Genomic DNA, 13901 nt, shown 5'->3' on the forward strand with positions numbered 1-13901 from the left:
CTGTGTTTATGTCTGCAGGGACTCCTGGAGCAAGAGAGTAGGATCTGGCCCTTTGCTTGAATTGAGAACCTTTGTTGAAAATGAGTGGATGAAGTGCAAGCTGAGAGCTGGGGCGGTGTGGTATTCATGGGAGCTACCAGGGTGGTGGTTCTCGTGCACTGTAAAGAATCTGGATATTGCAATGGGGGAAGATGGTGGATCCAAAGAAAGTAGTGACCTTCCCTCCCAGCTGCATGGCACTCCTGGGATGAAAGGAGTCTTGCTTCCTTTCCTGGCAGCTGGAGCCCATCACAGTGACACTCTAGCAGTCATTATTTGCTCCTCTTCTGAGTGTTGCAAATCTGTGCTGTTATTCAATCAAAGAAGTTTTGGGTTTTGACTCTTACCACTTCATGCTCAAAGTCAGACAGGAAGACTGAGGTCTGACTCTTCTAGAGAGTCTTGCTAAACTGGGGTTGGATTTTTCATGCCAGGACCATGATATATTATGTGCATATGTGTAAATGCATGTGCACATATGGAGAGAGTGTTCGTATGGGTGTTTGAAGTATAGGAATTATTTGCATCATTGGAGAACTGGGACCAAAGGTGAAACCATTCTAATACATGGATTGTGCCAAATGACAGTGTTTATAAGGCTGGAATGTAACTAAGGGGTTTGCTGTAAAAGGGATAGGACGCAGCTTGTTCTCCAGGCTGACAGAAGAAGCGGACAGAGTATAATAGGAAGTTTTAGGCAAGCTTAATATTAGGTGTGCTACCAACCTTGTGTACAAGAGATTTGTTCATCAGCCTGCTCAGCAAGGATGCCTGGGAGAAAACATAGGAAGCAGATACTGGCTCAGATGATGCTGGCCACAGTGATATTTTAACAATGAGCGTTCCAGACTTGATGTCACGAATAAAAGAAAAAAAAAACCAACAAAACCAACAAACAACCCTCAGAAAGTCCCATCTGTTTTCAATCTCAGGCAGGCATGGTTCCAAAAGAATTAGCTTTGCTCAAATCCTACCCCATTTTCCTGTACCCCACAAGCCAGCTTTTCAAGAAAAAGTATAACCCGATTGATGGACAGTATCAGATGCTTTCCTCAAGGTCCAAAGCAATGACAGCAGACATCTGAGACTTATTAAAAGATGTATGTCTCTCCCCACTGTTGCCCTCCAATGCAGAATCTGAGTCACAGTCTCTCAATTTGTGCTCTGATAGTGGACCATTTATCATGATTCCTTCCATTACAAATCAAACAGCCATGTGGCAGCTTAGGCAATTACTTCTTAACGCAGTCAGCTACAATAGCAGAATGAGTATTTGTAGATCCGTGATTAATCAGTCAGTGTCTGCTGTGAAATTTATGCCTGTGTAAAATAAGGGGGAAGAGTTTAGGCAACTTTGAAACCATACCGAAATGCATCTAAAGGTCAGGAACATGCCAGTTATGCTGGTGAATGTCGCAGCTAATGGTAACAGGGAGTCTCGGGTATCGGCGGGTGTTGCTCTGCAGACCCCAGGTTTTCTTTGCTGATGGCAAGGGTTGACCTGGGGCAGTGCAGAAGGTCTCCCAGGCCTCTGGAACAGCAGGTCACACTTGAGATTTTAGTGGAACTAAAAACATTAAACTGTATTACCATGGACTGGGCTGTTCACATTAATGTGCCATTTAGATCCAAGTGTACCAGCTGACTGCACCATCTCTGTCCTTGGAGACTGTGGCTTCCCTCTGCAGAAACAGAATAGCCCGATGGCAACCATTTCCAGATGTTTCTGCTTTTGCTGGGTGGATGCACATGCTGGGAGCCAGCATCAGAGACAAATGCAGGCTGGAAAAGACTTTGGATGTCTCCAGTCCCACCTTCGGCAGCAAGCAGGACCAATTTCAAAGTTTTGTCAGGTTGTTCAGGGCATTTTCTACAAATGAATTCTCAGCAAACTCACGATCCTGTTCAGAAGTGTTGCATTTCCTAGGCTGGGAACAAGTGCCTTAGAGTAAGGCTTATTTCCTCCTCCTTGATGATCCAAGGATGTGTTGGGGAATGCTGAGGCACTAGGGGAAAGGCAGGGAAAACTCCCCTGTGGTGGTCAGATAGGAGCACCTGCTGCTGGCTGTCATAGGCAGTGGTTTCATCCTGACCCTTAACAGTGCAACAGGCAATTCACAGTGATGGTGGTGGTCTTAGGCTTCAGGGAAGCGCAAATCTGTCCTCCTCTTTTTAAGAGAGGGAGGAAATAATTGACAGAATAGGGAAAAGGCAGTGGAGACACTAAAGAGAGCGCTGGCTTCTCCACATCTGCCTTAAGATGTGTGCTGACTGATTGGTGGGCATTGGTGGATTGATCTGGAAGGGTCTTCTGTCTTTTAAATTGCCATCTGCAAACCTGCCTTTTGTGATTTTGCGTGACAGGTACCTCCATTTCAACAACCTGGAAAGCCTGGAGCTGGAGACTTTTAGTGATCTGCCTAAACTTGAAAGGCTGTAAGTAAAGATGGGACCTTTCTTGCCAAGTAAGGGGGTGAGGGGAAGGGGAAAAGCCCTTCCTTTTGGGTAACCGTTTTGGTAGCATGAAGTGTGATCTTCAAAATAGAGGGAAATGCAACAAGAAGCTTCCTTGAAGAAGGAGATTTTACATACTTGCCAAGTAGAAGGGTTACTGAGGATATGAAGGGAATTTCCCATGTTGTGTTATGTTCACATTTCCACCTAAGTAGGGGTAAATCTGCAGAAAGCCCTACAGCTGGCCAAGCCAATTTGAAATTTTACTCTGACCATAAGGTCAACATTAGTCACTCTTGGGCAGTGTGTACAAAAAAAGAGTGTGGAAGTCAGAAGAAAATCTAACACGAAAAACATGTATCCTTCAAAGCAGTTAGGGAATGAAGTCCTGTGTCTCCTGCTCCCCAGGGCTGCTTCTAGCAGTAATGTAGCCACTAGAACAAAAGTTCACATGGTGATTCACACTCCATGGTGAAACCAACAGACCCTTCTGTGCTGCATGAAAATGTGCCTTATGTCCATACATGTTAGGAAAATAAAATTGTGGGTTCCAAACGCTCTTAGGAAAGTTGAGACCTGGTTCAATACACCATGGCTTATCTCAGTCACTGTATTTGATCCAACAAAAATTCTGGATCTAAATTTTAGAGGAAGGTTTATCAGCATCCAAGCTGGGCAACTAGGCTGAACTCATGTGTGCATGTGTGTATGCAGACTTTTGCACGCAAGCTGTACTGCGTTTGTATTTCTTTCCTGTTCCATCATCTACTAAATGGCTTCCTATCTTTTGTCAATGGTCTTTTATGAGTTTTAGATGTAACTGACATAACTAAATTTCCTCCTCTGTTAAGGGAGTAGAGAGTTAATTATTCCATCCTGGTACCTTAGTACAATCAGGTTTTTTCGAAGAACTGGGGAGTCTTATCTACGTGCTAAGACTCTGGAAGTGAGAATTTGCCTCAACTTTGCTCAGAGATAAGCCCAGCTTATCTCTTATCTGTAGTTGTCTGAATTAGATTTACTTATGGATTTGGGTTAATAACTACACTGAGCCTTGGGCATGAGTTGTCTAGCGTAGTCTGCTGGAGCCTTGCTTCAATGGCTGCTCCTGTAAAATTACCATATCTTCTGCAGGGGAGACAAGGTCCCATCTAAACTGGAGCTGACCCAGGCAGAGAAAACATAGGGTGGGTCCAGTCTGTGGGGACTTTCATGCCCTTTCTCCTCCCTTTGCAGAGCATGAAGCAGATTAAGTTTAAAGTTCCAGTTTAAACCTGTTACATCACGTCTTGAGTCACCGTTTCCAGTCCACACCCGCTCTCCACTTTGGTGCATTGCATTGCACTCGTAAATGAATGAAATCCCTACAGCTCATGGAAACAAACACAGTAAATTTTAAACCTATGTTCCATTTTGATGAACAGCCTTTGTATTTAAACTGAATTTTGACCTGGGGTGTTATCATCTGCGTAGTGCAAATACTGAATAATGTTTTGGCATGGGTTCTCCCATTGCAGATTCTTGCACAACAACAGGATTTCCAGGATTCATCCAGGGACATTCTCTCAACTGGAATCCCTCAAACGGCTGTAAGTAAAACACATTGCCTGCAAAAAGCAATTGTTTATCTTTGATCAGATGGCCAGGACCTGGGGAAAAATGTGCCTGGTTGGCAAAGCTTTTAGTTGTTGCACTTCTAAGGCCACTGCTAAGTTTATAAAACAGTTTTGATTGGACATGAGAACTGATTTAACCAGTTAGTGGTTTCTTCATGCTGGTATCTAACTATAATCTAACTATAAACTTCTTACAGCTCAATAATGCCACAGGAATGAACATTCCTGGAAAGTCCTCACAACCCTCTGCTGTCCTGCACAGTTTGATCCCATAAAAAATCCTTAAAAAATGTAGGAAGTCCAAATCACAGATATGATGTTGATCAGGTCTTCAATTCAGTATCTAATAACGTGGAAGGAAAAATCGTAGTTGTAAAATAAAAGGCTTTTTTTCTAGCTATTGAAAATAGTTGGAGGAGTGTATGCTCTAGTTTGTTACTCCCACATAACCTGGCTGTCTCTTAAGTCTACTTTTTGCTTGCTTAAACCCCCCAGAGCTTTGCTTTATTTGCCTTTTATGATCTGTGGAAATCAGTTCTATTATGCGTTTTGGGGGGAAAAAAAAAGGCAAAAACTAAAGAATTTTGGTGTTCTGCCATGATTTTAAACTATAATAAAATAATGTGTTTCTCACTGCAGCCCTCTGTGATTTCTGCAAGTGCTAAAATGCTTCACTTTTCCTTAACAGGGAATAACTTGTGACATGTTGTCTGTACGTGTCAGACAAAAAGGTGGGGTGTCTATGAAATGCTGTACCATGGCCTTGTACAAAATCTCACATTCTTAAATGTTTGTCCCTGGAAACATTAGACTCTTCTTCAATGGTATTTCTCAATCGCCCTGACCTATCTACTGTAAAACTGTCAGTGGGAAAGGAGGCATCAAGTAATCCCCCAATAGTCTTTATTTATTCTTATGCATAGCACTGCACGCAGGAATGAGGTCAGCAGAGGGAGAAGCAGGGGTGCGCTGGGAGGTCACCGGTGCTCCATTCGGCGTGGCTCAGGTGTATGCTGCAGTAAGAAAAGTTCTTACAGTTGCGCAAAACCACTACAAACTCTAGCCGCTTGTCACGGAGGTTGATCTGATGCACAATAAAATCAAGGCGGAGGGTTTCTGAGCTAAGAGTAAAAGGGAATGGAAAGCTCTAACGGAGGTAGTATTATCTGCTGTTCTTATAGAATTCAGTAAAGGTTGAAGTCTCCATCCTGGGGGAAATACCAATATTTCAGTGTCTGTCTATGCCTCAAATTAAGCCAAAAATGCATAATCCAGTTTAACAGAACAATTTTCATTTGAAATTATAATGGCTGATTGGTAATGCTAGTTTTTCACCAAAATCCTTCTGACTTGGTTAAGCATCCTATTTAAATGTTATGGAAATTAAATATATCAAATTTTCATTTGGGATGTAATCAAATGCAGGGAAGAACAGCCAGGTGTCCTGTTGCTCTCCTGTGTCCTGGAGAAGGAGGCAGCTGTCAGAGGCTGGGAAATGAACTGCCTTTTTTCTTGGTCTTGCAGGCGGCTGGACTCCAACGCCTTGCTTTGCGACTGTGACTTGATGTGGCTGGCTGAGCTGCTGAAGAAATATGCTGAGCAGGGCAGTATCCAGACAGCTGCCACCTGCGAGGCTCCTCGGGAGCTGCACGGGCGCTCCATTGTCACCTTGACTGCCCAGGAGTTTAACTGCGGTGAGTGAGGTCAAACCCCTCCACCAGCCACCCCCAGCCCCGTGGAGTTGGGCTTTCATCTAGGAATTGCTTCCCTCACCCTTTTTCCTCCCTCTTCCCTGTCCTACCATCCCGCTTTTTCCATCCTTTTACTGCTGAAATGGAAAAGTCCCAGTGGGGTCACACAAGTTATCAGGATAATGCAGAGAAAGCTGACAGTTGGGTGGGGATTGAAAGCAGCTCTGTTTTGGCTGGCAGGTGTCTTGATTTTTAGATAGAGTAGGGTCAGTAAAGGACCTGCTGCGGTCGGTGGCTAAACCAGCAGCCAGAGGAAATGTCCCGCATTAGGCTGAACAGAAGGGGAACGCTGGGAGAGCTCAATGGCTGGAAACACAACCGAAAACCTAAGCAAACTTTTAGTAGATACATAGCTGAATGCTCTGTTTGACTGCAGTAATGTGTTGTGTTGGTTAAGCTGTTATTCTTTAAATTTAGATAATTTCACACTGAAAAATGTCATTTTGAAACAAAAGGTTTTGTTCTGAGAAATTCAGAAGTTAAATATTTCATATAGAAAAAGACAAAGCTGTGACTTTTAAGTGCAGGAGTCAGCAGAGGATAACACAAGCATTGGCTGTGGTTCCCTGATCCTTCACTGCTGGTAGAGTCAGTTTGAGATGTTCCCACTCGCCCAGGCCAGCTATTAGCGTCCCTCCTGGATGTGCCAGTCCAGCTGTGTGCGTGGCCGTGCTGTGAGCCAGATGTGTGAGGTCAGCTGGATTCTGAAGAAGTCTCCCTTGCATTCTGCTTTTCTCCTATGCTCTTATTATTTTTTAAAAAAATCTTGACCATTTCACAGCTTAATTTAGGGCACAGCCATGCAAAGAGTTGAGTTGGCATAAATGAGCCTGCAACCTCAGGGGACAGCGAGGAGTAGGAAGGGTCTAGAGAAAGCAGCCAGGGACACATGGAGTAGCACCTGCTGAAAGTGGATGTGTTGTACAACGAGCTGTCCCCAACACACACCCGGTGCCACAGTACAGCTGTTAATGTAAATTTGTTCTGGTTTAGGCATGGGCACACAGTGGGATGTCTGTCAAATTAGCCAGAGCACCTGGTGGGAAGATTTTGCTGGCATTAGGATTTTACACTGGTATTGTTCCAGCTGGGGAAGACAAATGATGCATAATTCAGCGTAAAGCTGTAATGATGCAGGCAGCTGATATCTGAGTCAGTACGAAGCCTGCTGGCATCAAGTTAACCCACCACTTTTTAGCAGATGTGAATGAGCAGAGCATCAGCATTTTGTGCCATGGGGCTGCGGTGGGTTTGGTCCTGCACAGGCACCATGGGGGCTGGTTGCCAAGCCATTGGCTTGCGGTCTAAGGGCACAGACCTTCCACTGGAAAAGGTGGCAGGTTCTCGCTTAATCTTATGAATAATCCAGCTGGTTTTACTGGATTACTGGTGAGCATAGAGATTGTTAGATGGGTCAGTATTCTGCTGAATCAAGATCAAATGCTCCAGACTATGTACATAAATTCCTTCCTATTTTAGCACATCCTTTAGATGTTTAATTTTCTTAGTGCTTGAGTACATCTTAAAGTGAAACACACAGTGAAAGGCTTTGTTGAATAGGGGTCAGCTGATGAATTAGGGACATAATGAATGAAATCCTGCTGAAAGGGAAGAGTTGTGATCTGCAGAGGGCTGGCACTATGTTCAGATGGAGCAGGCAGTTGCTGAGAGCAGCAGGCTGCTAGGGGCAGAAAAACAACCCAAGTGAGGATGCCACTGACTTCTTTGCATATTTTGGGGGAGCCAGGGACCAACTATTGGGGCAGCTATATTGAACCAGTGTAAACCCAGGTCTGTTTTTTTCTCAGTGCTGCCTGGGGCTGTACAGGGAGCTGATCCCCTGCCCAATGTACTGGTAATAGGAACAGCCACTTCAATTCTCCAGGGCTGCTATTAGGCTCAGACGAATGATGCTGTTCCCACCCTGACATAATTTTTGCTGATGTTGGTGAGAAGTCTTGGGGTGGCTCTGAGTGGATGTCATTGTGCCTAGGGCTCTGCTGGTGCCTGCTTGCTCGGGGGTTGCAGAACGGGTGTTGTGTTACCCAGTGCGTTCCGGTTGGGCTGTAGGTGGTTTTGTGCTGCTCTAGACTGGGTTGTGTTAAAACGGTGTTTTGCAGAGAGGCCACGCATAACCTCAGAACCTCACGATGTCGACGTCCTCTTGGGAAACACAGTTTATTTCACCTGCAGGGCAGAAGGCAACCCAAAGCCTGCAATTATTTGGCTGCACAACAAGTAAGTCACACACAATGAGCCCTTGGGTAGCAAAGGTTTTCAAGCACCGAGCTCTTCAGTGATTGCCTATAATTACAAAAGCTGTTTCATGCAACATGAAAAAAAAAGAAATGGATATTCCATGGGTTCTATTTACCTTCCTTTTAATAGCATTCTCCAGTGACCATGTAATCCAAATGGTGTTTTCATCTGCATTTGAAATGTTTCATCTGCATTTGTAATGTCTTCCAAAAGCTTATAACTTTCCCGTAAACATTCTCTGCAGGCTGAAAGCAATTGTCTTTTGATCAGAAAAAAATAAAATTAGTATTTCTCGTTGCTCTAAGCCACCATGCTTGCCATTTATTAACTGCTGAAATGCTTCTAGTCTCTAGGTTTTTTTCACTGAAGCCCTAGCGTGCTGGGTGAATGACTCATTTTCAAAGGGAAAAATCACTGGTGTCCATTGAAAGACAGATCTTGCAAGGCAGCATATAGCTTATCATTCTGTACAGCAACACTGAAAAAATACATGGCTATGCTAGATGCCAAAGTGTTTCTGGGAAATGCTACACAATAAAATATTCTGTGCACAAGCAGTTGCCCACTGTGGAAGTGAAGTTACTTTGCTGCTTTACAAGCTTCTTGTCTGTGGGAGCCTGAATTGGGCTCTGTTATTAATAAAAATGATCAATGTATGCTTCTTCAGCTAACTCCCCACCAGGCAGAGTTTCAGCACAAAGCAAAAGTTTATGGCTGAGTTAAGTCCCCTGGAAGGAAGGTTTTGTTAGGGAAATGCTGGCAGGCTCCCAAAGACAGCATTGTAAGAGGGGTAATGATAATAAATGTTCCACAAACGAGATATGACTAGAGTGAAGAGACACCAGGGGAATTAAATAAATGCCCAGCAAGCATATTAGTTTGCATAGTGGATTCAGCCTTTGTCTTAGGGAGAGAGAGGTCCCTTCTCCCTTTTCAATCATCTGCAGCCATCCAAGATTCCTTCGTGCTGGGACGAATGGGATGCAGCAGTGGGACCTTCTGCCGCAGGCTGGGATCCAGAAGTTGCAGGTCATTGTAGAAAGAAGGAAAATGTTTCACAGCTCTTGGGTTGGGTTGGAGTCCAAGCTGTATTGGGGTCCCACAGTGACTGGCTTAGAGATTTTTGCCCCCCTGAGGCCTTTGAGCCCATTTGAATAGAAATGGCAGCACACAATAACAATATTAATTCATCATTATATTTTCAATTTGTAAATAATGAGGACAAGCTTTCCTGGCCTAGATGCCCTGACAATAGCAACTAGATGCTGTTGCATGGGAACAGTATGCTCTCTTGATGGGCTGTAAATGTCGTATGCAATCAGTGGTGAGAGAAAAAGTAGCTCACCCAGGGAGTAAATCAGAGTTGGAGCTGAAGTTCAGTGCTGTAAGTCATAACTCTTGCTATAAATTTCATGAAGTCTCAGAATAACTCCAAGGAACACCAATTTACTGCAACACATGCAAAACCCCATCACTCCCCCAGCAGCCTGGGCGAAGACACCAGTCTTTACTCCTTTCAGATTTTGCCTGTTTGTGGCTGTTTTTCAGTAACGAGATTGACATGAAAGATGACAACCGCCTGAACCTGTTACAAGACGGTACCTTGATGATCCAGAATACCAAGGAGTCAGACAAAGGCGTCTACCAGTGCATGGCCAAGAACATAGCTGGGGAGGTCAAGACCCAAGAAGTCGTTCTGCGCTATTTTGGCACCCCATGTAATTGATCCTTGTGCATCCCTTGAAGGACCAAGCTGGGCTGGGGCTGGGAGCGGAGCTAAGTCAGAGTCAGTCCCGGCTGTGTATGTGCCAAGATGATCTTGGTGTGCTGGGGAAGAGAGTGGCTAACAGTGTACTGTGGTCTGAGCTGTAAGGCGGTTCCTTTGTAGGAGTCAGAAATTGGAGGGTTTAGAGATTGAAGGTAATTTGGGGCTGGGATGGGAGTCAGGAGGCTGGGAGGAATTCTGCAGCACAGAGGTATCAAGGGTGAAGGGGACACAGGGGTGGGAATGCTCTAACACTAAGTGACTGGAATGGGGAGGTGGTAGAGCTGGAGGAATTGCTCACAGTGAGGATTTGGAGGTCAGGGAAGAGCCAGGTGACTGCTAGCTGGGTTGCATGAGGAGTCCAAACAATGTCTGCCCATAACTGAGCAGGCATCAGAGCTCCTGGTTTCTGAAGCACTCGTTTCCTTCCAGCCAAGCCCACTTTTGTGATCCAGCCACAGAACACTGAAGTGCTGATTGGGGAAAGCGTCACTTTGGAGTGTGGGGTCTCTGGGCACCCCCACCCTCGCATCAGCTGGACCCTTGGCACAGGCTCTCCTTTACCACAGGATTCCCGTTTCGCTATCACCAGCTCTGGAGGACTTTTCATACAGAATGTCACCTTCTCGGACCAGGGGCAGTACAACTGCAATGCCAGCAACACCGAGGGGTCCATCCAGGCGACAGCAAGGATCATAGTGCAAGGTGAGGATTTGCAGGCTAATGATGTTTCTGGGATAAAGTGCTTGGTCAGGAGAGTGTATTTAAGCCCTGTGAGTGGTTCTGCTCCCATGAACTGAGAATTAACTCAAGCTTGCTGCCTGAGTTTTTTGTGCTGCTCAGTCATTTCTTTCCCCTCCAGATTCTCCCAGGTTTCTCCTCATCCCCACTGATCAGACAGTAACTGAGGGACAAAGTGTGGATTTCCCCTGCTCTGCCGAGGGTCACCCTCCACCTGTGATTGCCTGGACAAGGGCAGGTACTGCCTCTCTTGACTTGTGATGTCTTTCCCATGCCACCGTCCATGGGGTGTGGGTGAGAACAGCCAAGCTGCTGGTCCAGGGTGGTGACTTGCAGTGGTGGCACAGGACAGATGGTGATCAGCACAGACCTAGTCACACCAGGAGGTATGTTGTAGATCACCAAGGATGATGATAAACGCTGGGGAAGGAGCCTCTTAGGTCTTTGACACACTAAGTTGTCATGTCAGAAGGAGCGTGCTGTTTTTCATCAGCATGAAACCCGCAGAAGCCTCAAACTTCCTCCTGCGGTGGCTTCCTACCTCCTTTGAAAAGGTAGGGTCTGGACACTCTGAGTCAGTGGGTAGCACCATGTACCAGATCTCCATCATTGTCACTGACTTGCTCCTCTCGGGGAGCGCATTGCAGGAGAGCATTACTCACTGCTGACACACCTCTGAGGTTTCTTTTAGCTTAGGAAACCCTCTTTGGGCCAACAGGTGGTGGTGAACTTTAAGTCTCAGATGATTGTTAGCGCTGGCTCCACTGAGCTGATCCCATGCAGCACTTTCTGGGACAGAAGCCAATAATGCTTGGCCCAGAGGCCCTCCAACTTTTCCTTATGCTTCACAAGCCATAATTAATGGTTTAGTGCTGTGGAGAATTCACGGCTATTGTATTCCAGCTTCCACAGCAATAGCCCTGACATGGAATTAAGAAGGACCAGCTGAAATTCTCCTTCACCAGCATGTTCTCCATCTCCTTTAACCTGTTTTCCTCCACTGCCCAGATTTCAGAAGATATCTCTTAGAAATGTGGAAAGGAGCACAGTGACAAGAAGTAAGGTTAATAACTGCTTTGTATCCAGGTTTGCTAGGTCACTCAGCAATCCAAAGATCAACCAGGCTTTACTGTGCTTTCACAGAAGGCATGCTAAGAACAAGACAAGAGGAGAAGAGGTGATGGAGCATCGCTCATTCTCAGAGCTACTTTTGGTGGTGTGGGGAGGATTCAGATTCCTTTTGGTATTTGGGAAGAACAAAGAGCCTTTATCTGGAGAAAAATGGAATATTAAAAAAAAAAGTCGCTAAACTGAGAAGTACTAATAATTTTGTCTGGGTTTAGTAAAGCATTTTCATTTTGAACTTTTCTCCTTAAATAGAGGAAATATTGAAACAAGACAGTTTCCAAACCAAAGAAAGTCAAAATACCAAATTAAAAAAGACAATGCTAAATGTTTACATTTGCTTGATTTAACAGCCAGTTTGGATAATTGAACACAGATTTGCTACCCATCAGGTGTCAGTAAATCTGCAGTTTGCACTAAGAAAAGGCTTATGAGGAAAGAAAAATGGTACCAACTCCTTTCCAGTTGCTTAGATAAGACAACTCATTCATGACCCTGGTGTGGGAAGAGCAGCATCTGTCCTGTTCCTCACTTAGCAAGATGAAGATGGTATTTCAGGGTGGCTGATGCCATGTTGGGAAGGAAATTAAGTTTTTAACTGTCATACAGATACATCCAGAGATGGGAAGAGAAATCTCACAATTAACAACTGGCACTGCTTGTTTGACCAGGTGGGCCACTGCCGAATGACCGGAGGCACAGCATCCTCTCCACTGGTACCCTGCGAGTGGTGAGGGTTGCTTTGCATGACCAAGGCCAGTACGAATGCCATGCCATCAGTGCCATTGGAGTGAGGACCCTCCCAGTACAGCTGTCGGTGACCCCACGAGGTAAGCTGGTGAGACTGTAGGAAATATGGGCTGGCAAATGTGTTTATTAAGTTAACGTTATGGTATACAACACACTCTCTGACAAGGTAGGGAATCGCTCTGGTTCCTATGGGATGGGATATTGCTTTTGCCTGGGAGCAGACATCTAGCCCTGAGAGCTCCATCAGTTGGTGGGAAACTTTAAAGAGGTTCCCAGGGTGCCAAGATTTGTAAATTGGAAGAAGCTGCTTCAGTTTTCCTTGAAAATTTATCTGGTAGACTAGAAAAAGTATAACCGTGGGAATGAAACTCATCTGGTGTGGCCAGGGAATGGGATGGTATTGGCTGGCGACTGCAAAAATAAACACTAGGGCAGAGTTATGTGATCAGAAATGACCTTTAACGCCTGTCAGATGAGCTCTGGTAGCTGGCAGTTTGAGTGAAAAATGGGGCCTTTCAGTGTGTTTGGGAGTTGTTATTAAGAAAATGATTTTGGTAAAGAAAGGAAGCAAAGGATTTTTTTCCTGAGAATTTACAAAAAAATGTATTAAATTCTTATTAATTTTTTTTTACTATTTGTAAATTTTGGCTTCTTTACAGCATGAAGTGTAAGATTCTTTTTAAAATTGAATATTCTGAAAAAAACCTGATTTCTTCTCAGGAAGATTTAACTCTGGCCCCAGATAGGTTTGTCTTAAACATTAAGTACTAGGTCATAGGTTCAACCTAAATTTAGGTATTCTAAAATCAAGCCTCTATAAAACGCAAGTCACACAGGAATGCTTTCATGTTTTTTTCTTTTTTGTTCCCATACAAATAATCATTCTGAATAAGCAAACATCCCTACTTGTTCACAAACATGGCAGAATATTACTGATGGTAGACTGGAGGGAAGGGAACAGGAAACTAGTGATTCTTCAAGCACAGAATTCACAGAATATTTTAAGACCAGCAAGATCAATATAATTATTTAATCTGAACCGACTAACACTTGCCAGAGAGCGTCATTGACAATTCCTGAATCAATTCACGATCCTTGTTTCGGCTACAGCATCTTTTCTAGAAAGCCTTTGAATTAATGATTTTAAATGACAGAGAACCAGCACATTCCTGTGTAATTGCCCCAAGTAGACACACACAGGAGCAGAAAATAATGAACATAAATTACAGAGGACTTGGTAGAGAAAGAGAGCATGGGTAAATTGACACGCCTTTGAAGAGCCCTTGCAACAGCAGGAGCCCAGCAGCTCTGGTTTGCCCATGCTGAGATGTTTTGCATGCAGATTTCTCTATTTTTCTTGATGCATTTCTTGCACTTGTGACTTTTTTCCCTGTGTTCCAC

The 13901-nt window shown here is 44.5% G+C and overlaps 1 protein-coding gene across 1 annotated transcript in view; it reads left to right on the plus strand.

Moving 5' to 3' along the window:
• PXDN (peroxidasin) overlaps positions 1–13901 on the plus strand; it is a 45923-nt gene that overhangs the window by 19028 nt on the left and 12994 nt on the right. Inside the window, exons 5-12 of the mRNA XM_075108541.1 lie at positions 2404–2475; positions 4011–4082; positions 5634–5803; positions 7981–8098; positions 9668–9837; positions 10317–10589; positions 10747–10863; positions 12422–12580. Coding sequence (XP_074964642.1) covers positions 2404–2475; positions 4011–4082; positions 5634–5803; positions 7981–8098; positions 9668–9837; positions 10317–10589; positions 10747–10863; positions 12422–12580 — 1151 coding nt within the window. The remainder of the gene's footprint in view (positions 1–2403; positions 2476–4010; positions 4083–5633; positions 5804–7980; positions 8099–9667; positions 9838–10316; positions 10590–10746; positions 10864–12421; positions 12581–13901) is intronic.

The sequence above is a fragment of the Phalacrocorax aristotelis genome, chromosome 13 (genome assembly GCF_949628215.1).
Source record: "Phalacrocorax aristotelis chromosome 13, bGulAri2.1, whole genome shotgun sequence".
Taxonomy (NCBI): domain Eukaryota; kingdom Metazoa; phylum Chordata; class Aves; order Suliformes; family Phalacrocoracidae; genus Phalacrocorax; species Phalacrocorax aristotelis.